The sequence below is a fragment of the Medicago truncatula genome, chromosome 8, assembly GCF_003473485.1.
Source record: "Medicago truncatula cultivar Jemalong A17 chromosome 8, MtrunA17r5.0-ANR, whole genome shotgun sequence".
NCBI classification, from domain to species: domain Eukaryota; kingdom Viridiplantae; phylum Streptophyta; class Magnoliopsida; order Fabales; family Fabaceae; genus Medicago; species Medicago truncatula.
In genome coordinates this window covers 3428282-3455486 of record NC_053049.1, presented here as the reverse complement: position 1 = coordinate 3455486, position 27205 = coordinate 3428282, and the positions used below count along the sequence as shown (strand labels likewise).

Genomic DNA, 27205 nt, shown 5'->3' with positions numbered 1-27205 from the left:
CTCTACTTATCCTTTTCAATGATATCAACAACATAACAATATAATATCTATAAAAACAAATTATAACAAATATTGTAATACACTACAAGAAACATTGCATTTTGCCAGGGGCAAAATCCCTGAGAAAAGGAACGTTTATGAGGGAATTTTCCAAGGGCAAAAACACTGGCAAAACACCTCGTCACAAACATTTTGTGAGGGGTTACACCCCTGAAAAAAAAACGAGGGGCTAAACCACTGACATATGTCCTGGCTTTTTCCCTGTCTTAACCCTGACATATTTCCTCACTTTTTCTGTAACTGTGCAGTCTGCTCTGACTGACGCACTTACTAACTGGTGGAAGGTCAAATCAGATCAGTATATACCAGGGACTTGCGAGGGGTTTAACCCCTGACAAATGATATATTATTATTTTTCAAAAAAATGTTTTATTTATAAAACCGAATTTTTATTAAATAATTAAATGTTTTAAAATAATTTTAATTAATAATAAGCCAAATTTCATCAAAATTGTTTTTTTTTTTAATTTAATCATTTTACTCACAAACTTATAATTGCAATTTTCAACAATAAGCCAAATTAGTTGAACTGTTTAATCATTTGGTTTATTTATACATTTAATCATACAATAAGCCAAACTTAAAATAATACTATTTTTTTATGAACTGTTTTTTTTTAATTATTTATACTTCTTATTTAAAAAAGAGTTTGTCTAACACAACAATTTCAATCGAAAAAGGAAAACAGTTTTAATTTAAAAAAATACAAAACAGATTTTGATGGAACTATATTAAAAAATTATTTCCTCCAATTTAAAAAATAAAACAGTTTTAAAATAAAATCATTTTTATTATTATTATTAATTTTAAATTAAAAATCCTAAGTCTTTTGTTTTACTTTCAAAATAAAGAAAAAACAGATTTATTTAAAAAAGTATTTTAACACAGCATATAGTCAATCTATACCTATTTAAATTTTTATATAGATTAAAAATAGTTTTCAGTTACACTATAATATAATCACAATTTTCTGTACGTTAATAAACAGTTTTCTCTACATTTAAAAAAAAGTTTTAAATTTTCAAAAATACAGTTTTTTTTAAATTAAAAAAAAAAACAGTTCTAATTTTTAAAAATAAAAAGCAATTCGAAAAAAAAAATAGATGTTATAAAAAAGTTTGTTGGGCCACATTTATTTTTTCATTCTAATATAACTAACTATAAATAAGCATATATTCAACAGTTCTACCATCTTTCAAAAACAAGAAGAAAAAAAAAAAACACAGTTCTACCAAATCAAACATATATTCAACGTTAATATTCATGTCTTAAAAAAATCAACATGCATCTTAATTGCTAAACACTAAAACATACACGAAAGATTGAAGGAAGAGAGATTATAACATAATATGGAAGCTTCTTAAAATTTACATAGAGAAAAAAAATGAGAAGAGTGAAGAAAGTTTGTGTAGTAGAGAGTGCAGGAAACCATGGAGGAAGTTGGTGTAGAAGAGTGCAGCAAACCATGGAGAAAGTTTGTTATATTTTTTAATGACAACAATGATATAACAAATTTTAATAAAAAAATAAATAATATAAAAAAAATTCTTATCTTTATTAATAACCTCAACAATATAACGTTATTATATGAAAATTTGTTTAAGGGTATAATTGAAATAAAAAAAAAAAAGTCAACCCAAAATATCCTCAAAAACCTCTATTTTCTTTATATATAGTATAAAATAATATAGATATAAGACTCAAAGTGTATGACGTTTTTAATGTTAAAAAGGAAGACTCGCAATTTTTTCTGGTTACATGACAAAAAGGGGAAAAAGGAAAAAAGCCAAAGACAAACAAAAAGGAAAAAAGACAAACATGATTTTTTTTTAATGTTAAAGCAGATTTTTGAGTCATAACAAGAGGAAATGAGCTTCTAACTCCTATATCTTAGCAAGAATGTCTGCATATCTATTTCTTTCTCTACGAATATGGAATGAGATATCTCACTTCTCGTTTATAATGTCCTCCGCGTTGTCTAGCATTTTAGAATAGTGGTGACAACGTGTTGTCCCCTTTGATACGATACGTATCGGTTGCAAAAAAAATGTATAACAAACCAACTTTCTAAAACCTATTTCTTATCGGAAGTTTAAACCGTGTAAGAGAACTTAAATTTTTGCATGAAGAATGTTAGACAAACCAACGCTCACATGAAAGTAAAAAACAAAACATCCATCATTTCTCCTAGCCAAGCCCCCAAAATCAGCCATACATGGGTTAGTAATAGTATTTATGTCAATGTTGAGCACCATTTCATTCATCTCACCTCGCTTCCTGAAAATTGTAAGAGCCGGTCTTGTAGCAACAAAGCCCAAAATACCATCAGAAGCACGTTGACTTATTTATTATATGCCTAGGATCGACATCAGACAAAAGATGAGCTGAACATATGTTTATAAGTGGGGACAATCTTCAGCTTAAAAACCAGTTTGTGAGTGAGGATTGTCCCACTTGTAAACACATATCGAAGTCATCCTTCTTTAACAAACACCATATATTTCACATAATCAAAGCACCAAGATTTCTAAAAGTAGAAAAAACTTTGTTCAAAATAATGGGAAGGTTATCACGATTTCTTTAATCAAAAACTTTGCATACATTATCACAACCACAAGAAATTCAAACTTCCTAAGATCTAGAACAATCAAATAGTCAATGCATAATGGATTCTTCTTCTACCCCACAAACACGGCAGATGGATAGCACAAACACCCGCTTCTTTAATTATTTGTATTTTTTTTTTTTTTTAATTTGGGATTGTTGAAATTTGGAGCCTAACTTATCCTTACAAAAATTGGCTTGTAAGGCAAGGAGTGCATCATCTTTATAAACTCTTCTCAAGAGTCATATCTATCCGATGTGAAACTACATTCTTGCGTCCCAATGCTTCGTTTGCCGTGATTTTGTGAAGCTGGATTTCTTAGTTTTTCTCTCACCGCACGTTTGAGTCAAATCCAACGCCACAACAAACACATAATAAATCCGCCTCCTCAATGACAAGCCAACACAAACCAATTAGGGACATATCACAATTAAGATGGGATTACCAACACAACCCTCATGCTTAGGGCGAGATTTCCAACACACACCCTCATGCTAAGACCCAATGGGCATGAAGCGTGGCAGTACGGAATTTCAACGGTAGATCTCAGATAGGCTCTGATACTACGTTGAAATTTGGGGTCTAACTCATCTTACAAAATGACCCAAATTTCGATGGAGACTTATAAAAAAAAACCGTAAAATTTGAGCCACTTTTCTCAAAAACCAACCGGTTCAACTCAGTTTTCGGTTCACTATGCAATAAACCCTTTCTGCGTTTTAAACCCATAGCTCAGCGTTTCAGTCCATATCACTCGCTCCCTCTAACCCTCTCACTCACCGCCGCATCAGCCGCCACCACCGCGTCGTTCTTCTTCTCCACCACCTTGCCGCCATCTCCAAACCGCAGGTACATATCTCTCTCTTGATTCTCTCACCTCTCACACTTCAATACGCATCTTGAAAACCGTTTGTTGTGTTTACAGGCAATGTCATCATCGAGCGATGAGGATGATTCAAAGAGATACAAACCTAATAAGGAATTTATAGAATACGCAACGGAACCACTCGTTGGTCTTAATTTGACCGATTCCACTGAGCTTTGGCTTATTAAAGTTCCCAATTCACATGTAAGCTTCTTCCTTCTTCATGCTTATAGCTCGAGCGCTTGTCATATCGTGATAAGCACTTTTGTATAAGCAATTTCTATAGCAAAAGATAAAATAAAGTCAAATTGTTTTCGTATAAGCTATAGGTTGTTATCATATAAGATATCTTGGAGAACTTATGGAAATAAGCTGAAAACTAAATAAAGTTAAATTGTTATGTTAAGCTATAGGTTGTTATCATATAAGATATCTTGGAGAACTTATGGAAATAAGCTGAAAACTAAATAAAGTTAAATTGTTATGTTAAGCTATAGGTTGTTATCATATAAGCTTATCTTGAAGAACTTATGGAAATAAGCTGAAAACAATTTATGAACAATGTCATAAGCTGTTTCTGTAAATTCTCTCGAATAGTCACACAAAGCTTATGCCAGTAGATAAGCTCAAATAAGACAATCTAAATAGGCCCGAATCATAAGACAATTCTCTCATATGATCTGATGGTTATGATTGATCGACAACGTAGAAAAATCACACTGACGATGTATATAAATTAGACCTTACATCAAAACTGAAAACAATATATAAGCAAGGTTCAATTTTGCAATTAAATTAACAACTGTATTAGAACAAATATGTTGCCAATCCAAATAGGCTCTTAACTTCTTTATAGTCATGCCTCTGTGTTAACGTTTACTTTTCTGGTGCTAGAATCCAAATTGTGAAAAATAAAATTAAGCTGCATGTTTTATTTTGTGTTCTATTACTGTTCAATATATGTTTGAAAGTTTTTAATCTTTCATGAAGGGCTGCAGAAAATTTACATGCCTCTTGATGACCTTATTTCATTTTGTTTTTGTTTCTTTCCGTCTTACTTTATTGTGAGAGACTGGGAAGTTTCTTCAATTATTTTTGGTTCCATTCCATTCAAATTAGATGTTATTTGTATTGACAGTTTATCTTATGTCTCTATTTGATGTTGTATTTAATCATTCAAGTTATGCTCTAACTTTCTCTATATTTCGTGTTGTCCAGGACAAGAATTTGTTAGACGACATTAACGGGAAGGAATTGTCTTTCAAACTTAACAAGGAGGGCACCTTGGCCAGCTTTGAGGGCGTGTCTGGTAAGTAAGAAGAATCATCTGTTGTGACATTATAGATCCCATGTTCTCTTTTTCGATTTCTTTATCTTGATCTATAAAATGACATTTTACAAGATTGTTTATGGTATGGGTATGGATGAAACTGATTGCCGTGTAAATTCCCTAATTTTATTGTAACTATCTTGGCAGGGGAAACATATGATTTTCTCAGCTTTGCTTCCACGGAGCCAGACGAAACAGTTTTTGTTTCCTCTGCTACTGAATCAGAAATTGGTATGCAATTTTGTTTAAACAAAAACTCTTAATATAGTCTGAATCAATGAAGAGAGACTGATTCTGTTTTGAGTTTCAACTCTAGAACTCCTGGCATAAATGATATCATGATTCACAAACTAGAAAACATTAACATATCCATTGCTGCAAGTTTTCAGGGAACCCAACTCTAATAAGCAGAAACCTAGCTTTATTAAGCTGAATCTTAAACAGAACAACACAATCCCAACATCATCCACTCCTCAGTAATTTTAAACCTTTTGATTTGTCAAATTGTCGGTCAATTTTGAACTTGTTATTCTTTGTGTATGTTGAGTTGTGAACTTAAGTTGTGATTTGTGATTTGGTCATCAATTTTGAACTGTGATGCCATGTTTGTATATACTAGTCTGGTGTAACCTGTATCACTATCTTGTGACTTGTGAATACTCCATTTGGTTTGGTCTGTTGCTTAGGTTTGGATACTGTGTTTAGATGCTGAAAACAGTATTTTCACATTTAGTCTATGACTTTACCATCTTTCTTGTATAAATCTATTGTTGTGAATTTTGAGCATACAAAAAGTAAGCATATGCGAAATGATGAATCCATAGACATGTAAGAAAGTATAAGATTAGTAACAAATGCACTTGAGTATCATTTACTGAGAAGATGATGGTAATTTGTTTATGTGGGTATGGTCATGTGAGTTAAGGTTTTATTGAGAAAAGTACATCTAATGAAAGAGTTCAAGAAAGAACTTGCTTTAAATGAATAGCAATGAACTTGCTTTAAATGAATATTGTGTTTTACTGAAAATTTGGTTTGAGAGAGAACCAATTGACTCAATTGTCTTTCTTAACTGGTTTGTACAATATCAATTAATTCTTCTGCTAAATTGAACTTATATTCAATATATATGGAGTGTATGCCTGTATGGTCAGTTTAATATTTATCCATTTTATGAATTATCCCTGAAGAAACCTCTGATCCGAGGCTTGATTATTTTTGTTTAGTTCAAAAATTTCCATCTTTTAATATATAAGGCAAGATAAAGTGTGTGTATAAATCCAATATTCATGGAATCTCTATTGTCAATGGCTAGTTCACTTATGAAAATGAGCAAATCTTTTTGTTGTAACCATGTTTTTCACACTGTTTGGAATCATATGGATCTGACCTCCTTAGATGATATTGAATTGTTATTGCTCCTTTGTTGTATCTGGCCACTTTTCTTGTAATTATGTCTCACAAGACTCTGCTTATTAATGTTGTCATAGCATACCTTTCGAGTTAAGCCACTAAGAAATTATTTCTCTTTTCACAGCTGGAAAGATTTCACGCCGGGTTTCTGTTGTCCATTACCCTGATCCTAGAGCACTCGAAAAAATTAGTTCAACTGATCCAAACCAAACATTGCAAAATTCTATAGCCGCGGCTTCCCAAAGTGCTCAAAGACGTTCACATGCATCAGCAACAAAAAGTAGCAGAGCGAAGAGCTCAATATCTGGACTTTCTGAACGAACAACCACTCCAAAAAGACATGGTGTGAACAGAAGACCTCAACCTGAATCCTCCCGTGGTCACAGCTCTGGCGTTTCTGCAGTATCTTCTGATCATTCTGATGGTGGAAAATCAAAGAGAAGAAAACACACGGAGTAATGTTTCCTCTTGATGTATACTTTCTCCCTGGCCTTTTTTAATTTATGGAATTAATAGGATTTGAGCTATGTTATTTTCTTTATTTCTCTACTTTTTCATTTTTCAATTGTTTGTATTGCAAAACTGGTGTAACTCAGGGTCATAGATTTGGACTTTCCTATATTCACCGTTGTTCACTTGTTCCATTTTATGGTTCTGCTCGTTAATGTTGTTCCTCCTCTTCTGTCCAGAAAAACTATCAAACTTGACTAAAGCAAATATATGTTTCACTGTATTTCTTTTACAGTTCCAGTTATATGTTTTTTTTGAACTAATATACCCATTGTATACCTTCTAGGAAAGCAAATATTTGCTGATGCAAGAAAGGTTTATAACAGTTGATTGCATATTTGCATCGTTCACAAATGGTATTTCAACATCAATTTATACTTGGTATTCAAATTGACAATTTTTTTAATTGATTAACATAAGTCATACACGTGGTCATCTCTGTTGTTACAACCTTGGCCGTGAGGACTTTCTGTGTGGAAACTTAAGTTCCAATCAAAACATTTCCCCTCCTTGTGAATTGTGATAAAAGTTGTGGTAATTCATTAACTAAATCTAAAAATTTAACACTTCATTAATCATGTCTTAACTGAATAAATCATTTAAATGATTAAAATAATCAACAATCATTGATTATTGTCTCAGATAAAATAATCATTAATTATAATTCTTAATTTCATTAATCAATAATCATTGTTGAATTTTGGTGTCTCAAATGAAATAACATTCCTGTTGCATCCTTTTGGATTCACCTAAGTTTGAAGGATATATCTTGTTTGCTTTCTAAAACACAACTGATTACATGCTCATGGTACTTGCTCTTTGATTGTTATAGTATCACTTATCTGGTAATGTTTTCTCAATAAGTTTGTGTACTGTATTTACACCGCCTATATCATAAATCAAGTTCAAACTTCAAAACCTGTACAAGCTCTAAGTTTCAAAACCTGAACTTCCCATTGAATTGAATGCAAACAAGCAAAAACATCCATGGTTTGGTTTTTGAAGGTCACGACTTGTTTTCCATTGCAAAAATAAAAAACAGGTGTATTTTTTTGTCATTCAATTGAATGTATTTTCTATCCTTTTTTTTTATTTTTTTTATTGTTGACAAAATGTATGCATATCAGCTAATACTCTTGTTGTATATAATGTTAGCCTATACGACAATTATTCTTGTTATTCACGGTAAGAAAAGCAATAAATTTATAAAAAATACAACAATATATAAGACTCCATTGGCTGATTTCATCTGATTGGAGTTGGCTTCATCAAAGAATCACACTTGGGTATTTGCAAGATCCATAACCTTCAAAAAGGAAAACGTACAAAGTATCGGTCAAACATAAAAAACAAATGGGTATGATCAATATTACAAAATGATTTTAGAATCTAAACATGATTATGGCCTCTTCTTCTCGAGTGTTTTATATAAAATTATATATAATCATTCAGTTTTTATGAAAGTATAACTAAAATAAATGTTCTTAAAGCAATTAAAAAAAACAACTTACTTGGATCCTCTGCAATTTGAGTGGCGAGACCATTGAAGTTACAAGTCCCACCTACACGCCTAAACTGAGCCCAGTAAGAACTAAACGCATAGCTAGCATGACCAACAACTGAATCGGGTTCGAAACAGGGTTTTCCGGGTTGAACCAATTCACATGTTCGGTTCCCCTGTGAGCAAGCATATGACAATGCTTCCACTACTGCCGTCTTGTTAGCTCCCTCTGCCACCACACACCACGCCTTCCCTTTATAATCATCTGGTGGCGGCAATGGCTTATATTCGTACTCTGGCGTCTTTCCAGAAAGGTCAATCTCATAAATACGTGACCCATTTGGATACAATAACCCGAAGTGACGCTCCGTACCCAAACCCGTTTTCAAATTCTCATTATACAAAGCAAATATAAAAGATGGAAGAATTGAACCAGGTCGAGCCGGTGTCCCAACCGGAGGTTTTTTCGTAACCTTTTTCACGAAATTTCTATTATATGTACCGGCATTGTGAATATTTGCACCAATTTGGTCCAAGTCACCATCATTAGGCCAACCGGTTTCAGCGATAAATATTTGAATATCCGGATAGCCAAGCCGCTCCATTGCAAAATAAACCGCATCCACCATCTGATCAAACAAATTAGTATAAACCAAACCCGTACCCGAATCCGTAACCGTGATGTTATCGGATTCAAAAAGAGCATAATCCAAGTTAATATTAATAGGATCTGATGTCCAAGCAAAAAATGGATACACATCTAAGAAGAAAAAAGAGTTTGTGACATGTAAAAACTCTAACATTGGTTTCATAACACTCAACGCAATGTCATTTCTAAATGTGCCATTTGAAGGTGGAAATGATGTTTGTAAAACATCCATTGCCAAAGGTGTTCCAACTTTGACTTTATGCAAACCAAAGATAGTTAAGGAGTGTTTCATTCTGTACATGGCAGGTACAATGTGGGGCCATGTTTGGTTTGTTGTTGAGGAAATGAGTTCATTACCAACAAGAAGATAACGAATGAGTGTTTTTGAGTAGAAGGGTACGAGGTTAGTTTGGACCCATTGATTTGCAAGTGTTTGGTTTGAGGATACATTTGTTACAAGTTCATTGGGGAGCATGATGGATACTTGGATTCCAGTGTTTTCGAGGGCTTTGAGGATTTGTGGATTTGCGTCATAGATTTTGACACGCTTGGCTTTGAGGTTTTTGATGAGAGACACTGAGGTTGTTGGTGTTGGAAGGTTGTTTCCTAGTTGTCCATAGTTCACTCCCGGTTGTCCTGAGATTTCTGCACCTGTGGTGGCCAGGTTAGAAAATCCGGGTTAGAGGAAAAAACTAAGTTATATCATAATCACAAATGTTGTTTCAAGATCAATTTGGAACTGTTAGAAACCATGGTAGAGCCTAAGAAAAGAGAGAATACTCAAACTGAAACTGAATATTGTATAGAACTGAAAGAGTAATTACATCAAAGCATATAGAAACTATACTCAGTATAACCAACCGTAGTGTACCTAATTTCTAACCAACTACTATATCTCTAATTGGAACACCTGAATTTAATAAAACTTTAAAAGGATTAATGTAGTTTATACACTTTAAAACAATTGAGTGAATGATCAATGAAGGCTTAATAGATACATCAGGATTGGAGAAGACCCATATGGGTTGGTTTGGTGGTGTAGATTTGAGACATTGGAGCGTACTTCTCTCAAGATATTAAGTTCGAATTCCCCCAATATCAATTTAAATGGTCCTCTGCTGGTGGACTATGGGATTGATCCTTTGGACTAATTGATCCTCGGACAAGATACCAAGTTTTTAAAAAAATGAAAAAGGAAAAGAAGATTGGATGAATTTGAATGTATAATGTTCTAACTATATAGTGGTTGATCACATTCAAGTTCTTGATTAATGAAATTGAATATATAACTAATAAATTGCTAACTAAATATAACACTTCATTACTCATATGTTTTAACTACGTTAATCATATAAAAGTTGTTGAATGTTTAAGTGTTTTACGATAATATTAATAGGGTTAATCAAGTAAATGGTCTCTATAAATATTCAAAATTTTGTTTTTAATTTCTACAAAATAAAATCACACTTTTTAGTCCCTATACAAATTTTCCATCAGCATTTTAGTCTCTATCAAAAATTTTCATCAACATTTTTGGTCCCTAAAATGCTTAAGGAAAATGTCACAGGGACTAAAAAGTGTAATTTTATTTTGTATGGACTAAAAACAAAACTGTGAATATTTATAGGGACTGAAAACTTAATTAACCCATATTAATATTGGTATAATGTTCTACCATGTTCAATTTTTTTTTCCACCATTGAATCAATATATCCCACAAAATCTCACTTGATCCAATGATGAGACTTATTCATTTAATAGTGAAAATAAACCTGTATATGATACAACCCCTACTTCACTTGTACACATAGAAATAGCCATTGTTTGGTTTTAGGGTGAAACTAAAGTGCTATCAAGCTCAGATTGTTGGTTTACAAACACAGATTAAATAGTAGTGGGATTAATAATTAGTCTCCAAATATGCAATCAAGCTCAACTCCAATATTTGAAAAATTGAAATATACCATCTTAGCTATCTCATGATGAAAGTTGATTCATGTTGAAAACAAACAAATAAAAATAACTCAAAGTTTGTGATTTTGATGGAGAAATGACTTACTTGATATAGTGAATAAGGAAGAGAAGACAAATAGAAAAATCACAACCATAGCTATTGCTTTCATTGAGACCGTGTCTCTTGAATTGAAGGCAAAATTAGAGATTTAGATCACCATAACGTAGTTGACATGTGAGATTAGAAGATGTTGCAAAAGGGAAATTATTGGTAAATTAGTCTTCAACATCACTTATTGCAATTGGAAATATCAAACATTTTTATTTGATTTGTCGTCGTTTTCTTATTGTATGGTTGTTTGTAAATAATATTATCATAGCTAAGTCACAATTTAATTATTATTTTGTTTACAACTGACTGATGAGGTGTGTGGCAGACATTTGACCTAAGAAGGGGATGGCATGTGGGTGTCAATGTGCAGCCTAGTGCAGGAAGAAATACACATTGACGTTGACTCTCAATCTTCATTTGTAAATTGTCTTATTTTTCAAAATATAAAATGAAGTTTTTTTTAAGGCATAAAAATAACATTATATCATGGTTTTACCCTTATACTGCTAAATCTATAGTAACAGAGTTAGTATTTTTCCTCCAATTCTTACAAGAAATGGAGAGTGTGAGTGACCATTTAATACGTGAAATGAATATTATCGTTCTTTGTAACTCTCTCATATTTGATTACAATCGTGTGATCTCATTTGCAATAATGTGTTCTATTACTATTTTTATGAAGTGCTTATTTAAGATCTATAGACTTGTAAATTAATCTTTGACGTGTGTGGATTTTTTTTCCAAAAGAGGTACCAAATCTTATGGTTCGAGGTGACCTGCTCAGAGCCATTGGTGCAACTATGTGACCGATTTATATGAACATTGAAGCACAAACAAAGTTGGTGGTTGATCCATGTATGGATACTTGTATCGAAAGTCTTCCTTCCGATATGGAAGTCTGACGACATTTCTTATTGATTGTTGTTAACAACAATACAATTATATATGCAGAATCACAATTCAGTTCGTGCAGTGATATCAAATTTAGAGCTATTGTGGGAACACGCTTGAGCTCGTTGATTCGAAGGAATTTGTAAGGTGTACAAGCCAAGGCGCTTACTCATGTGGATAAAAACAAGAGAAAGAAACATTTTCTACTTTAGAATCAAGTCATGAAAAGAGCAAACAATGATGGCAAAAATGAAGGAAAAAAAGGAACAAGGATTGTGACATGTTCTGTTCGTGGGATTTAAATAAAATGGTATGAGAAATGCTAGGGACACACTCCCTAACACACTCTTTGACACACTCCAATAATAATGAGACATGTCATCCATAATTTTTTATTCTTTAACTTGTTACCGGTTCAATTGAGATAGAGTACGTTTTTTTTAATATTTCACTCTTCATCTTCTCAATTCCAACCTCCTACCCAGATTGTCTGTAAACTCTTTTCTTCTGCCTCATGAAATCGCTGCTTTCATCCCAATAATAAGATTCTGACGCATTAGAGGATGAAAAGGTTTAACAATTATGTTCCTTGATTTTCTCATTAAAGCCTCCTTGATAATCAATTGAATTGAAAGCAAAAATAATACCCAATTCCCATACCTGAAATCGGTGCCAACATAAAAGGAGCCCAGGATAGAAAAACCCAAATTGGTACTAACTCAGTGTCATAAAAAATTAGAACTCTTGAAAATATATATGTCTTTCCCAACCAAGACGTTGAATTGAAACCAGAGGAGCTTGCAACAAAGAGAATAGACACAAAAAGGCCACCCAATCTTGCCACAATGCCGACAGAGTGCGAGATGAAACAGATCGAACTTCGTGAGAAATACGATAGAACTCGCGTCAGACCAAAAGGATTCATGGAAAAATCTTAAGACGCAATGGAGTATGGAGAGAGACAGGAAGGATACAGATTTTTTTTTTTTTTTTTAATTCAAAAAAATTGTTACCTTGTTTCATAGAACCTGTGCAACCGGTAATAGGTAAAAGAATAGAAAAACATGGATGACATGGCTTATTATTATTGGAGTGTGTCAAAAGAGTGTGTTAGGGAGTGTGTCCCTAGCATTCCTCAAATGGTATTGATTCTCTTCAAATTGATAGGTCTTTCTTAGTCATCATCCTCAGAAGGGTGTATGTCTTTTCTAAAATGCCTTTGGTACTAGTTTTATAGCTAATTTTGGATCCTTTTAACCTGGTTAACATTAAACATTGTATCCCTTTTCTAATAAATGCACTGTCTTATAAAAATATATTATGGTTTTTACATCTCTCAATCTCTAGCTGTTTCTCTTGCATTATCAATCCTTCTATGCTTTACAGATTTTTTTTTCCACATATGTTTGAATTACAAAAGAACAACAATAAAATCCATCCCAACACAAACCACTAAACGTTTCCTCTGTCAGTGACTCAGCATAATGCATAACCGTGAATTTTCCAACTCTAAAGATAAAGGCAAGATGAACGACAATAGCCGGAAAAATAGAACAACAGGTGCAACTATTTCGAATAAATAATAGCAATTGAATAATTACATCAATTGGGTGATCAAAAGTTACACCTAGGTCTTATGAAATGGCAAAATCGTGGATTGTCTAGTAGAACTAGAAGGCAAAATTAGGTCATTAAATGGACTCTACATGGAAAGGTTTTTTATAGAACTGCAACAAAAGAGACGAAGAAACCACGCTAAGAGAAGATGCAGCCATGCAAGCACCAGCAAGCCATGGTGGCAATCTGATTCCAGTAAAAGGGTACAAAACACCAGCAGCAATTGGCATGCCTAAAATGTTGTAACCAAGAGCCCAAATGTAGTTCAGCCGGATACGAGACATGGTCTTTCTGGATAGATCTATGGCTGTAATCACATCTTCCAAGTTACTTTTGATCAGAACTATATCAGCAGCTTCTATAGCTACATCAGTTCCAGCACCAATTGCCATACCAACATCAGCAGCAACCAATGCCGGAGAGTCGTTTATTCCATCACCAACCATTGCCACACTCATTCCCCTCATCTGCATCCAGTTTTCATATCATTTTATAACCAAGATGTGTCAATTACATTAGTTCATCAGATCAAATTGAAAAGAAAAAAACTGGTTTTAGCATGAGTTAGACGCCATACCTGCAATTCTTTCACCTTATCAGCTTTTCCTACTGGATCTGTCTCCGCAAAGACCTGATCAATACCAACTTCATTTGCAATAGCAATCGCAGTAGCATGGTTATCACCAGTCACAATGACACTTGTGATGCCCATGGAGTGGAGAAATGATATAACACGTTTAGCCTCTGGCTTTACTGGATCAGATACAGAGAATGCTCCAGCAATCTTTCCATTAATTGAAACTAAAACACAAGTTCTAGCTAGAATCTCATTTTCAGAGATGTACTTCTCTGCTTCGGACGATATTTTAACATTACAAGCATGCATGAGTCTCTTGTTTCCAACTAAAACTGTTCTATCACCAACTTTTCCACTTACCCCGGCTCCCATGTGTACCTCAAAATCAACAACATCCGGCACTTCCTCAGGGCAAGAACCAAAATTCTTGCGCAACTTCTTTGCATGTGCCACAACAGCTTTGGCTATTGGGTGTTCACTATTTGCCTGGAAATATGTACATATAATTAGCTTAAATATTATTGAGGAATTTTAATTAAGATATTTAGATTGGAAAAGCTTCATTATCATTTACAATTGGTCTTTTTGTTTTTCATTTCAACAATGAAGAGCCTGGTTCTATAATATACAGCTCTACCAATATTACGTTGGTCGGTCAGATCCCTTAAGCAAGGTCTTGGTTAGAGCCTTGTGGCTAAAAAAAATGTGGGGAGGGAAGATCCCGTTGAAGGTTACCCACTAGGTTCTCCGACGAAGATTAGTCATCAGTGAAGCAAGTGGATACTTTGTACCTATGAAATGGTTCTCTCTACATCAGGATTCAGGAAAGGGTGAATCCATTTCACATCTATTGCAGTCTTTCCATACATCTGCAAGACGCTGATTGCACAACTCAAACCATGACAGCAACTACGGCCATTAGCCTCTCCTTTTCACTCCAGTAAACAAATATCAAATCAAAATCCGAGGACTAGACACTATTTATATTTTTTTCCCCAGATCTCCTAAACAAAAGACAAAGTACCTTTGTTCTTTGCTTTTTTATATTTATTAGTTACCTATTTCACAATAAAAGCACCTGAAATTTAACCCAAGCAAAAAATTCTTGGCTTTTGTGAAATTAAAACTAAATTTCTCCGGCCAAAACTTCAATTGAATGATTTTTTTATATTCTTCAATATCTTTTGCACAGGCTCAAAAAACATTAATAAGACTATACAAGATTTCCAGATATCCAAATAAGTACAGAATCCAACATAAAAAAATACCTCCACAGAAATTGCCATGTCACATAACACCTCCATAGAAAATTCAGAAAGCAGCACTGCACTAACTACTTCTGGCTTTCCAATAGTTAGTGTCCCAGTTTTATCAAATACAATAGTTTTTACCTGCATTGAAGTCGAGAACAATGAGTAAGAAGATATCATTTTGATAGATACAGTAAAATTTTAGGAATGTGTAATTTTATCAAACAAACGCTACTAGATTATACAAAACATGACATAGTAGATACAATGGAAAGTGAAACAGAGCAATCTTAGCACATAAAAAATTCTGCCATTGACAATGATTTTAATGCAAACAGCATAAATAACAAGACAGGAGAACCTTTAAATGTTGTTTACATTCAATATCTAGTTATCATGGTTGAAACATTTCAATTCTGATAAGCAAAACTATAGGGAAAGGTTCACATGTTGTGTTAAAAATGTAATATTTACAAATTTCCATTTAGTGTACTCTCCTAATAAGAGCACAATTTACATAAAACTCAAGATATGAAACAGGAGGAAATAGAAATATCATTACCTTGTGTGCCTTCTCTAGTGCATCTCCACCTTTGATGAGCACTCCTTGAGAAGCACCTATGCCTGAAGCAACCATGACTGCAGTTGGTGTAGCTAGACCCAGAGCACATGGACAAGCAACAACTAACACAGAAATAGCAAACTGCAAAGCAAGCTCAAATGCATCCATTCCTTTTGGTATCCAATGTTTAGGGTAAAATCCAGCTTTCCCAGGAATGAACCATCCCAGCCAAGTTGTGAGTGCTGCAACTACCACCTAAGGATGTAACCACAAAATAAGCAGCTTCACAGGGATAATATTGGAACAATCATTGCAATGCTGGTGTCAGATAACATAAAAAAATGGAGTATCTTTATCATCCCTTCATTTTCAAATATTGGCATATGAACAAAAAATAAGACATGAAACAGGAAAGTTAATCACAGAACTGATGACATATGCCATTTCTTGAAATACTTTTGAGCCAGAATTCCTACAAACCAAATATGAAATGATTATATTCAATGCCACGTGTAAGATTAAAAAAAAAAAAGTCTCCAGTTATTCATGCTGTGAGCCAGAATTCGTGAACACCCAGTTAAGAAAATTCCCACCCAAAACATGCTTATCATGAAGTAGCTTGTTCTCCATAATCAGTATATATAGTTAAAGAGAATCAACAGTGACACTAATAAGAGGTTACTAATGGAGTGTTGGCTTGGGACCTTGGAGTGTGCTCCTCCTCAAGGTCTTAGGTTCAATTCTCCCCGAGTCATTGCAGGTGCCAACAAAAATGGTAGTTGGATTTTTCCAACAACAATGGTTTCTTAAATTTATAGGCAACAATGATAATAATCAAGTGTAAAATATGAAATATTGGTTTTAAACTTTTAGCTTTGACACTTGGAATTTCAATTCTTAGGGTCTTTGTTCAGATCCAATATATAAAAAATGATAACTGTTTTATTTTTTAATTCCATGGAACTGGAATAGCAATTCTGGGTTACACGTGTTGTGTGGCATGATTACCATAATTAACAGAATTTGACTACTATTTATATTTTATAGATAGATTTATCACCTAGTTTCCTGTAATAAGGACAGATTTGATTTTTAAATCCAGACCTATTTTCTCTCTCTTTGAAATGCAGGAAAGCAATATAATTGGAATTGCAAGGTCCAATTCCAATGCTTAATTTCAAAACCAACTCCACACATCAATCAAAACAGAAAAATATTGAAATGCAGAAAACGATATAATTGGAATTGCAAGGTCCAATTCCAATGCTTAATTTCAAATCCAACTCCAAGCATCAACCAAAACAGAAAAGTATAGTTAAGAAAAAAATACTCACTATTGGAACAAAAACCCTTGAAATATCGTCCGCAAGTTTTTGAACTGGTGCTTTGGCAAGTTGAGCAGCTTCTACGAGTTGAACAATTTGAGAAAGGGCAGTGTCTGATCCAACATGTGTAGCCTTAACCAACACGCAGCCATTCTCATTGATCGTTCCACTGATAACCTGTTCAACATGTTTTGAAAGATTAAAAATGTTCTCACCACTCTATCATGCCACCTTTACATAATTTAAACCACTAAAACTTGGATTAAAAAAATTAGAGACTGTACACATTTCCCTGCACCACCCTTCCCATGAAAAGAAAGGAGAAATATATCAATCCAATGTGTGTCTCTCTGTTTACAATACATCACAGAGTACATTCACTTTCTCACTTTTTGGTTACACCGGGTGTTAGTCATTCCTAATCCTATCTTTCATACAAATCTCACGCACAACATCTATGCTCACCTTCTTCATTCATGTGTTTGTCATTAATTTGTTGGATTGCTCCCGACCTGCTAATCCGTAACATAAAAAAAATACAACTAACTAGGGGTCCTAAAGCATGTATATTACCTTGTCTCCTGGACTTTTGGCAATGGGTATCGCCTCTCCAGTGATCATACTTTCATTTGCATAGCTTTGCCCTTTTATAACAATACCATCAACGGGAATTTTAGCCCCAGGAACAATCTTAATTATGTCGTTCTTTTGTATAAGTTGAGTGTCAATTTCAGTCTCTGATATGATATTTGCATCAGTATCAATTTCTACTAAATAAGCTTTATCAGGAACAAGTTGTGTCAGCTTTCCTAAAGCGTCTGATGTTTTCCCTTTGGCCACAATCTCCAAATACTTTCCTAATAGAATAAAGGATATCAACATGGAACTGGTCTCAAAGAAATCTTGTCCTTGAAATGTATCTGAAGTTAGTGCTTTTATTACAATATATAATGAGTAAAAATAAGCAGCATTAGTGCCTAATGCAACCAGCACATCCATGTTAGCAGATTTTCTCCTCAGCGCATGATATGATCCCGCATAGAACCTAATAATAGCCATTGTAAAATGATTATGCAAACCTTTATTTATAGAAAGCAGATACATAGAACCTAACAAGAAACTGGAATTAATGTCATTAAACAGTTCATGTAGCAAAAGTACCTTTTTCCAATTATGAACTGCACAGGCGTGCAAAGGATCCATCTTAAAAACAAGCCAAGAGTAAGCATATTATGTATCTTATAGTTCAACCAGTTGCCATACGGAGGAAGCATAGGAAGCACCATGGCAAACACAAAAACGGGAACAGAAAACAAGCAGCTTAACAAAAACTGATCCCTATACATGTGAATTTCATTAACCTTATCCCTTTCTCTTCGCCCCGAAGGAGAATACAAAGTTGCTCGATACACCTTGGAGCCACGGCTAGCTTCTTGAACACATTGAATGAGAGTTCTCGGACCTGTAATATCGGGAACATAGCTAACCGTAACTATACGTTCTGAAAAGTCAATTTCAACACGGTTTACACCCGCAACTAACTCAAGATAAGACACCAAGACATTAGCATCTTCTTCAGAATCAATCCCTTCAACTTTAAGATGAACTTTATTTGCGTCATTCCCAGAGCTAATAAGCTCTGCTCCAAATCCCGCATCTTCTATCGATTCAATTATCTTTTCAGGATTGGCAAGGTTAGGATCATAGTGCACTTTTGCCTCCTCTAAAGCTAAACCAACTATTGCCCTTTTCACTCCATCAATCATTTGAAGTGCTTTCTCAACAGACTCAGAACAACTTGTACAAGCCATTCCTTTAATCCTAACTCGGCACACAGATATATCTTGGTCATGATCATGAACCTCATTAACCCTAAACCCACTCTCTTCCATACTTTCTTTTATTCTTTTCGCCTACAATTAAGAAAATAACCCATAATTAATTAAAAACACAATTCAGAACCTAATAATTACAACTTTTTTCTTGATTTTTTAACAATAAAATAATCACTTCTATGACTAGTGAATAAATCATGAAATTCATATAATAAAATTAAATAATGATGATTTTGAGGCTTACAGTTATGAGTTTAGGAACAAATTTGACCGCGGCGCGGCCATCAATTACCGAAACAGCAATACTTTGAACACCGTTAACATCCTTAAGCGCAGATTCAATAGAATTAACACAGGAAGCACACTTAATATCGCTAATTTGAAAGGTAACCGTCTTAACGGAAACGTTATCTTCTTCTGTAGACTGTAACAACGGAATCTTCACATCATCGATTCCATTACCTTCCATATTTCAATCGAAAAAATTGAATGAAATGAACGAGTTGAAGAATTTTAGGGTTTTGAAAATTGGTTTTTGTAGGAAATTTGCTACGGAAGAATCGAGAATAAGAGTGCGTGACTGCGTGCGTCAGTTGGGTTTGGAATGAAGCTGGAACATGCCTGCCTGCCCACTACGTTTTTGTGGTTTAAACTTTTGAAATGGGAATGACTTACGACTTTATTTCCCACCAAAAGTTGATTCTTTTCCGATTCTACCCCTTTATTCCTTATGCTAAATGTGTGGTTATAGATGATTTTGTGGTGTTTGTTGATGAGGATGTATTCGGTATTTTGGTTTTTTATTTTGTTTGCATGTCATCATAATGGACGGCAAACACTAAGGTGTATTATGAATAATGTGATTAAGAAGTTTATCGTTGCATTTTTACTCTTTTTAAGGTTAATGGTGCTTTACTCCTGTAATATTGATCATTTTTTATTTTCTTTCCTGTAATTTTTTTTTTTGATTTATCCCCTGTAATTTTTTTTTCAAAAATAACATATATTATAGGGGATAAAACACCGTTAACCCTTTTATTTATTTCTAAAAAGGAGTAAATATTCTTTTAAAAAGTCAACTATATGTAATAATTATTCTTTTAAAAAATCAACTATTACAGTTTTTAATGCATTCAATACATAACTTTTCATTAAAAACTTATTTATTATTTCAAGTGCTTAAAAAGTGTCCAGAACACTTGTTAATATTTTCCTTACTATTCTTTCTCTTTATATCTGCTTCCTTTTTTTTTTCTTTCTTTCTAATATATTAGCTTTCTTTCTTTGCATTTAATTTGGTTAAAAAATAATTTTTTTCTTTACAAAAAAAAAAAAAAAAATACAAACCCGACCCGGTCCAAACCCGTTTCTATGGTAGTACTATTTATGACGACACCCAAATCCAACGAGAGAGAAACACTTGGGTGAGTGACTCTGTAAGAACACGATGAAGTCATTTTCGATTTTTCTCATCTTCATCCTCTTCGTCATTGCATCAACATTACTAGGTATTTTTCTTTCTCTATTCTTCAAAATTCACTGATTCTATTGTTCACATAACACATCACAGCATTTTCTTCATTCTTAACTTTTTGATCTAAAATTTGTTCAGATCTACTTAATTTTCCCCTTCAATTCATCAATTTCTATCATTTTAATTTCTAATAATGTGTATTTTTCTGTGATCCTGTGTTAGTTTCTGCGAAGAAAGAAGCTGATGTTACGGAGTTGCAGATTGGCGTTAAGGTAAATTGTAATTGTAAATTTTATAGCTCATTTTCAATAAAATAAATGGAGATTTTTTTTTTTTTTTGCATGAGTTGCACTGATTTTTGTTATCAAGCTGATTTTAATTTGAGAAAATGACATAATTCAATGTTTATGAAGCTGATAATAATTGGAGAAAACGACACAATTCAATGTAGTCACATGTGTCGGTGTCATGTTGGTCTCGGACACCGGACACACCTTTGATTAAAAGTGTCTATTTTTGGTATTTTTAAGTTGTGTTGGCGTGTTCCCTTTTTTTGAATGTTGAAGAAGTATGGGACATATACAAAATGTTAAATTGATCTTTTCTTAGGAATCCATTTTCATATTTATGTTAATTTGTGTGTTGGGTTGCCTTGATGATTCCCAACTGTTGGAACGTAGAAAAGATTTGATTGTTATGCAGCGGATACATGGACATCCACTTTTTGTTGGAATGGATTGAATCATTAATTTTTAAGAAATATAATAACTTGTGTAATTATAAGAGTATTCTTAAATGTGCTAAATTGATGAAACAAGCTTCTTTAACATCTGTGATATGTTTTTATAACCTGATTTGGTAAAGTGCGGCAAAAGCCTTGCTAGCAAGGTCACGAGATAATGTTGACTGATTGTTAATAGGCATAGTAATGTAAATGTGAGTTAGTTTTTTTGTTGAGATTACAACGGGAAAATTAAAAGCATGCATCTAATCCCTCATCAATAATAATGCATAAGCTATTTTGTGTGTAAGAAAAAGAAAATGAGTTTATCCTCTTTATTGCTCATTGTTTATACTCTTTGTCATTGCAGTATAAACCAAAATCATGTGAAGTTCAGGCACACAAAGGTGATAAAGTGAAAGTACACTATCGGGTGAGTAATTTCTTATGATATCTTCTTTGAAAATAAGCTTAAGCAGTAATCTCTAGGGAATGTTTGTGAGAGGGGAAGGATCAAGGAACCAAAAGAAAATGAAGGGGAAGGAAAGAGAAGAGGATGGGAGTAAAAAGTTTGCTTTACTTTAAGACCGTCCAAATAGGGGAAACTTCAAAATGTTCATAAATTTAACTTAATAAGGCAGGGTGTTAGTCTTTAGAGTAAAAGTTTTAATTATTATTTCCTCTTGTAACCTTTCATCCATTCTCGTTTATTTGAAATTTGAAACATACTCTAAATATATATGATTTTACATATAAATACAAGCACAACATCCCATGGAGAAACTGAATATAATAACATGTTTTGTTAATCACTCGTTTTAAAATAGTTACGCTGGCCTCTCCTTTAATTTGAAAGGCTACATAAACATACACAGAAGCATGTGATTCCCATTGACAACATGTTCTCTATGGTTTTGATGATGAACTATGTTGAACGTGCCTTGTTCCAGTTTTTAATGAGATGGGTAATGTCGCCTGATGGTTAATTTCCTATGTTGTTTGGAGAAATTTTTATGTCACTCTATAGATGTAGCATTGTTAAAATTTAAACTATGTACTTACTTCTTGATCCTCCTTGGTAGTAACCTAACAAATACTAGCCATTGAGAGAACAATGGGAATTTGGTAAGGCACCTATAACATACTCTCAATCACAAACGATAATCACCTAAAGCCATTTTGATGCTGTGTTATTTTTGTAGCCTGCCTTATGTTGACATCTGTCAATTATTTCGAGTGGTCAGCTAAATGCTTTGAGGAATTCTGTATTATTTTAATCATTTCATTTGTTCTTGTGATGACTGATCAGGGGTCATGCATTCACTTAATTTTTCTTGTATCATGTTCCTTCATATTAAACTTTGACTTGTCTTTGCAGGGAAAACTCACCGATGGAACTGTTTTCGATTCTAGCTTTGAAAGAAATAACCCAATTGATTTTGAGCTTGGTGGTGGTCAAGTGATCAAAGGTAACAGTGCAGCCACAATAAGTTTTATTCCTTTGAATTTCTGGTTTCATTAGCGTTGAACTAGCTGTTGTGTTGGCTTTCTCAGTTACTGCAAAATTAAAGCTAAAAGGTGTAAATTGTGTAAAATGAAAGAGAAACTATGCTTTAGATTGTCAAGATATTGTATGCCAGATCATTGTAGCACACAGAAAAGGTTGTTGATATAAGAAATATCAAGTTCTTTGAATTTCTCCCCTGACAAGGAAAATGGCTGATTTGTAACATGTGGATCCCAATTAAATAAAATTTGAGCAATAGAATTGAAATCTAACGCTTTGAACTAGTTTATATCTTATATTGCTATGCTTAGTAGAAGCCTGTGTAAGGAGAGGGTAAATTTGATGGAGGGTAGTTCAATAGTTAGAAGTAGAGTCCACCTAGAGAAACTACAGACTAAACCATCAAGAAGGATTTAAATTTACTAGTTTGTCACCTGCCATGATTCAAGACAGGCAACAACAACAACAATAACAACCAAGCTTTATCCCATTAAGTGGGGTCGGCTAACACGATTTAAGATAGGCTATTACAATATTCATTTGATCCATTTTGTCGACCCCTTTGTTGGAAAAGGCTTTAGCTGATGTGATTCTTAAGATTTTACTCCCTTTTGGATGTTAAGAAAATTTACACCGTATCAATCTACGAATGGGAACAATGGCTTTGCCAAAGAATGTGATCTGTATGCTAAAATAGCAGATCAAAATTGTGAGGTATATTTTGAAAGCTTTCTAATTGATCCATATTTTATCATGAAATCTTATCTAACTGAAATAGTTCCAAAATTACTTTGACAATTAAAGCCAATAAATAATCCATAACATTACCAGGATTGATCAGTCAAATACAAACACAGGAAAAAACAAGTAGATTGAAATGACAGACGTATCTAATGGGAGGTGCTACTTGATGATTTGAATTGTTCATATAGAAAAATACACCCATATTTCTCCAGATTTTATGTTCTTGTTATCATTTAAGTTTTCTGGCCACCAGATACCCGTGCTATATATAGTTTAGTATAACTTGCATGGATGTATTTGCGAAGTCATGCAATGTAAGATTTTGTTTTATTACAAATTTCTAGTTTATGACGGAAGATCTTCCAGATAGATGATTACATGATTGTTCCTCCTCTTCTTGGCAGGATGGGACCAAGGATTATTGGGAATGTGTCTTGGTGAGAAGCGAAAACTGAAAATACCAGCAAAACTCGGCTACGGAGAGCAGGGTTCCCCACCCACTATTCCAGGTAATTTATCAAGCTGATAATGATAGTATGTAATGTAATGTAATGCTCATGAGTCAAAACCTCTTTCATATTTCAAGTTAGTGAAATTAATACAGTTAAATAACTTGGTTGCCTGTTTTCCTGAACTTCCAGATTGTTCTACGGTCTGGTAGAAGAGTATCTGATCTCCGTCGAGATAAAAAACTTCTTGACTACTGAATTACATTAGCAACTTTGGTTTTGATTGTTGGCTCTAGGATATGCCACATAAAATGTTATTTTAAGAGTGCAACATATTTTTTAATGTTGATATATCCGTTTAATATTATATTACTTACATAAATTTTCTTCGGATATTATTGATATGCACTCGCAGTGTAAAAAAATTATACCTTTGATCAATCACAATTGTTGAATCACTAAAATTGTTTGACTTTAATCACTTGTACCTTAAAAGTCATACAATGAATGATTTGTGATTGGTTGACACTAAACATTTTACACTGACATTGTATACAAAATAATCTCATTTTGGTAATGAGGTCTCCTGTTATGAGTTTATGTAAAAAATAAATTTCTCATAATAGGTAAAACAATGTTAAAATAATGTCGTTTCCATCACTATTCCATTTTTAGCTTGTATTGCTTTCCTGCATTTTATACATACCAACTAACAAAATTTATCAATGTATGCATATATATGACACTGAGTTGAACCTGCAGGTGGTGCAACACTTATATTTGACACTGAGCTTGTGGGAGTGAACGACAAAAGTTTAAGCGAAGAAAAATCAAACTCCGAACTATAGACAAACCAAAATAAATGGAAGACTAGACTTTTGGCAATCTTTGTTAGCTTATTTTCGTTCCTTAATAATGCTTTCATTACGAAGGTTTTGTTATCTAACTCTAAGTGAGGCTAGTTTAGAAAGATTTTGCATTTGTACCCTATAAATTAAATACATCTATCTGTTTCTTTTAGCGATTAAGCTTTCGTGAGAATTTTCATTGGTTTTAATCTGTCTCTTAATTTCTTGCAATTTAATTGGTTATAAGTCGAGTTTGATGATGTGTCTCATATATTTGGTATTTACTCTAATTGGCTGCAACGTAAAAACTATGTATGGATTTTTCATATGTACTATTAAAAATTCACTTAGAATATTGTAAATTTCCTACAATCTTTCATCAGCAATTACACGTCTCAATTTAATTAATCTTTTATATATCTTAGTAACAAATCAACTACTACAAGTATTACTTTTTTAATATGCTCAACATGTCAACACATTTCTATACAAAATATTTAGGCATATTAATAGTGGATTCTTTTTATATTTTTGATAAAGAGGAAGTTAGAGAAAAACTATCGGAACTAAACGAGGGAATGAGGTACTCCAAAATCATCAGGAACAATTTGAAATTGGGGGGATGGAACAACTCTCGAACACTAAAATGATTGCCTTGAGCTAGATTTGCCAACTTGTCAACTTGCCTATTTTCCTCACGAAACAATGTTAACCCGACAATCTAAATCAGCAAGAGCTTCTTCCACTAAAAGAGTCAGATGAAGATTATGAGAATGTCTCATAGTAACCTTATTAATAATCACCAAATAATCCATTTTAATAAGAACATTACAAATGGACAAGCAAATTGAAGGCCATGAGTTAAACTCTAAAGTTATGCCAAAATAGAAGTGGCTCTACCAAGATTGTAAGTTAAACTGCAAACGAAACTACTATTGGGGTCCCGAACGAGACCACCAAAAGAAGACTGCTATAATGAGATCCAACAACATTAAACTTGAGGAAATTTAGATGCGCAGGATACGACTTCATATTAGTTTCCACGCAAGTATCATCCAAGTAACTAAAGACTAACTGAGAGTGAAGAGATGCCAAAAATTAGATCATATGAAAAAACCAGTATGTTGCTATCAAGCCAAACCCTGTTAGTATGATACTGAAGACTAGGGGCCAAGGCCAGGGCCTAGAACCAATATATGTATTTTGTAAATTCAGGTCAATCCATTGAGAGAGACCGAACCTATAGAAAGCACTTCAGTGCTTTTTTTTTTTCATAGTAATGAAATTCTCCCAGGGATCTTTGATCACTTCACAATCTCTTAAGACAATGCATTTGTCTCAAGAGCTTGCATGCAGATGAGGACAATCGTCGGGTATCATAATTCTTTTGACCTTCGCTCGTTTTTGTAACTATAAAACTGACTAGTTACAAGTGAATATTTCAATTGTTATAATTGGTTGTAAGCTTGATTTGTTAGATAAAAATGAGATCGAAAATTGTGCTCAACGCTACAAATTCAAGGTAATTCCTATTTTATTATTTCAGATACGTCACACTCTTTACGTTTGCATATGTATACCAAAAACCGCTTAGACGAGTCATTAATAACAATTATAAAATGTTACTATTGTTTAAAGACGAGTTTGTTATGAAAAATAGCTGTATAAAAAAATACAAGTTTCAAAAAAAAAAAAACGGAGATAAGAAAAGAAAAAGATGCATATATAAAAGAAAAGACACGATAATTTTCAAATATCCGTGTTAAGACAATGTATAAGCCAATAATGACAACTAACAAAAAAGAAACAAAAAACAAATAAAAACTAATCTCTATGATATATCTCTCATCGCGCATCAGGCAGCAGTTGCGGAAGCAAGTCCTCTGGTGGCTCCAAAAACTCATGCCAAATCTCAGTATTTGTAACTCTTAATTTAGCCGAATTCGCCTCCCTCATGTAATGCTTTAACTGGACGTGACAACTCATTTGCAATAAATCCTGCCAATGCCGCATAATGATGTCTACAATAGTTGAGTCAAACTAGGAGTTCACATCTATATATCCTCTTTACTAACATTTTCAGCAAACTCATATAGCCAATTGCCATCATTATTACGAAGAACGCCACCAAAACCCAGATTTACAAGATTTCCAGAACTACTGCCATCAACATTTAGGTACTCTCATCTAGATGTCAAGTCACATAATGACCTCCTATATCTGTGGATAAAGCCAGAGAGAAAGAGAGTTTCGAGCGCACCAAATCGACCAAAACATAAATAGCTTATATAACCTGTAACAAACTATTTTAATTGATTTACCCAAAATACTCTGATCTAAAGAGGTCTTTCACACAAAGTGAATTTGAGACAGCATTTGGAAGTTGCGTTGTTGAATTTGTAGCTAC

At 33.5% G+C, this 27205-nt stretch overlaps 4 protein-coding genes across 4 annotated transcripts; 2 read left to right on the top strand and 2 right to left on the bottom strand.

Moving 5' to 3' along the window:
• Nucleotides 1–3353: 3353 nt before the first annotated feature.
• LOC11429437 (mediator-associated protein 2) lies at nt 3354–6922 on the top strand. Its single transcript, XM_003626902.4, has 5 exons — nt 3354–3514; nt 3591–3734; nt 4749–4839; nt 5008–5091; nt 6398–6922. The coding sequence occupies exons 2-5, from the start codon at nt 3594–3596 to the stop codon at nt 6730–6732; spliced, it is 651 nt and encodes a 216-aa protein (XP_003626950.1). The 5' UTR covers nt 3354–3514; nt 3591–3593; the 3' UTR covers nt 6733–6922.
• Nucleotides 6923–7906: 984 nt separating this feature from the next.
• On the bottom strand, nt 7907–11265 carry LOC11422001 (probable glucan endo-1,3-beta-glucosidase A6). The gene is made up of 3 exons (XM_003626901.4): nt 10993–11265; nt 8295–9584; nt 7907–8089 (listed from the first exon to the last, which is right to left on the bottom strand). The coding sequence occupies exons 1-3, from the start codon at nt 11054–11056 to the stop codon at nt 8052–8054; spliced, it is 1392 nt and encodes a 463-aa protein (XP_003626949.1). The 5' UTR covers nt 11057–11265; the 3' UTR covers nt 7907–8051.
• A 2167-nt stretch (nt 11266–13432) lies between these two features.
• Nucleotides 13433–19716, bottom strand: LOC11425509 (copper-transporting ATPase HMA4). Its single transcript, XM_003626900.4, has 8 exons — nt 19300–19716; nt 18382–19133; nt 17794–18265; nt 17230–17397; nt 15896–16150; nt 15352–15474; nt 14084–14569; nt 13433–13973 (listed from the first exon to the last, which is right to left on the bottom strand). The coding sequence occupies exons 1-8, from the start codon at nt 19522–19524 to the stop codon at nt 13581–13583; spliced, it is 2874 nt and encodes a 957-aa protein (XP_003626948.1). The 5' UTR covers nt 19525–19716; the 3' UTR covers nt 13433–13580.
• A 709-nt stretch (nt 19717–20425) lies between these two features.
• Nucleotides 20426–25007, top strand: LOC11419892 (FK506-binding protein 2). Its single transcript, XM_003626899.4, has 6 exons — nt 20426–20563; nt 20752–20801; nt 21621–21683; nt 22629–22719; nt 23906–24010; nt 24713–25007. The coding sequence occupies exons 1-6, from the start codon at nt 20503–20505 to the stop codon at nt 24796–24798; spliced, it is 456 nt and encodes a 151-aa protein (XP_003626947.1). The 5' UTR covers nt 20426–20502; the 3' UTR covers nt 24799–25007.
• Nucleotides 25008–27205: the final 2198 nt, after the last annotated feature.

Bases quoted from the DNA above. Each gene is read 5' to 3' on its own strand.
- LOC11429437 (XM_003626902.4), top strand. From the start codon at position 3,594: ATGTCATCATCGAGCGATGAGGATGATTCAAAGAGATACAAACCTAAT. The intron at 3,735-4,748 runs GTAAGCTTCTTC...CGTGTTGTCCAG, and splicing joins TTAAAGTTCCCAATTCACAT to GACAAGAATTTGTTAGACGA. The intron at 4,840-5,007 runs GTAAGTAAGAAG...CTATCTTGGCAG, and splicing joins CAGCTTTGAGGGCGTGTCTG to GGGAAACATATGATTTTCTC.
- LOC11422001 (XM_003626901.4), bottom strand. From the start codon at position 11,056: ATGAAAGCAATAGCTATGGTTGTGATTTTTCTATTTGTCTTCTCTTCC. The intron at 9,585-10,992 runs GTAAGTCATTTC...TGGCCACCACAG, and splicing joins TTCCTTATTCACTATATCAA to GTGCAGAAATCTCAGGACAA. The intron at 8,090-8,294 runs GTAAGTTGTTTT...TCCTTTTTGAAG, and splicing joins TCAAATTGCAGAGGATCCAA to GTTATGGATCTTGCAAATAC.
- LOC11425509 (XM_003626900.4), bottom strand. From the start codon at position 19,524: ATGGAAGGTAATGGAATCGATGATGTGAAGATTCCGTTGTTACAGTCT. The intron at 16,151-17,229 runs GTGAGTATTTTT...TTACATCCTTAG, and splicing joins CAAGGGTTTTTGTTCCAATA to GTGGTAGTTGCAGCACTCAC. The intron at 15,475-15,895 runs GTAATGATATTT...ACTTCAATGCAG, and splicing joins CACTAGAGAAGGCACACAAG to GTAAAAACTATTGTATTTGA.
- LOC11419892 (XM_003626899.4), top strand. From the start codon at position 20,503: ATGAAGTCATTTTCGATTTTTCTCATCTTCATCCTCTTCGTCATTGCA. The intron at 20,802-21,620 runs GTAAATTGTAAT...TTGTCATTGCAG, and splicing joins AGTTGCAGATTGGCGTTAAG to TATAAACCAAAATCATGTGA. The intron at 24,011-24,712 runs GTAATTTATCAA...TTGAACCTGCAG, and splicing joins TTCCCCACCCACTATTCCAG to GTGGTGCAACACTTATATTT.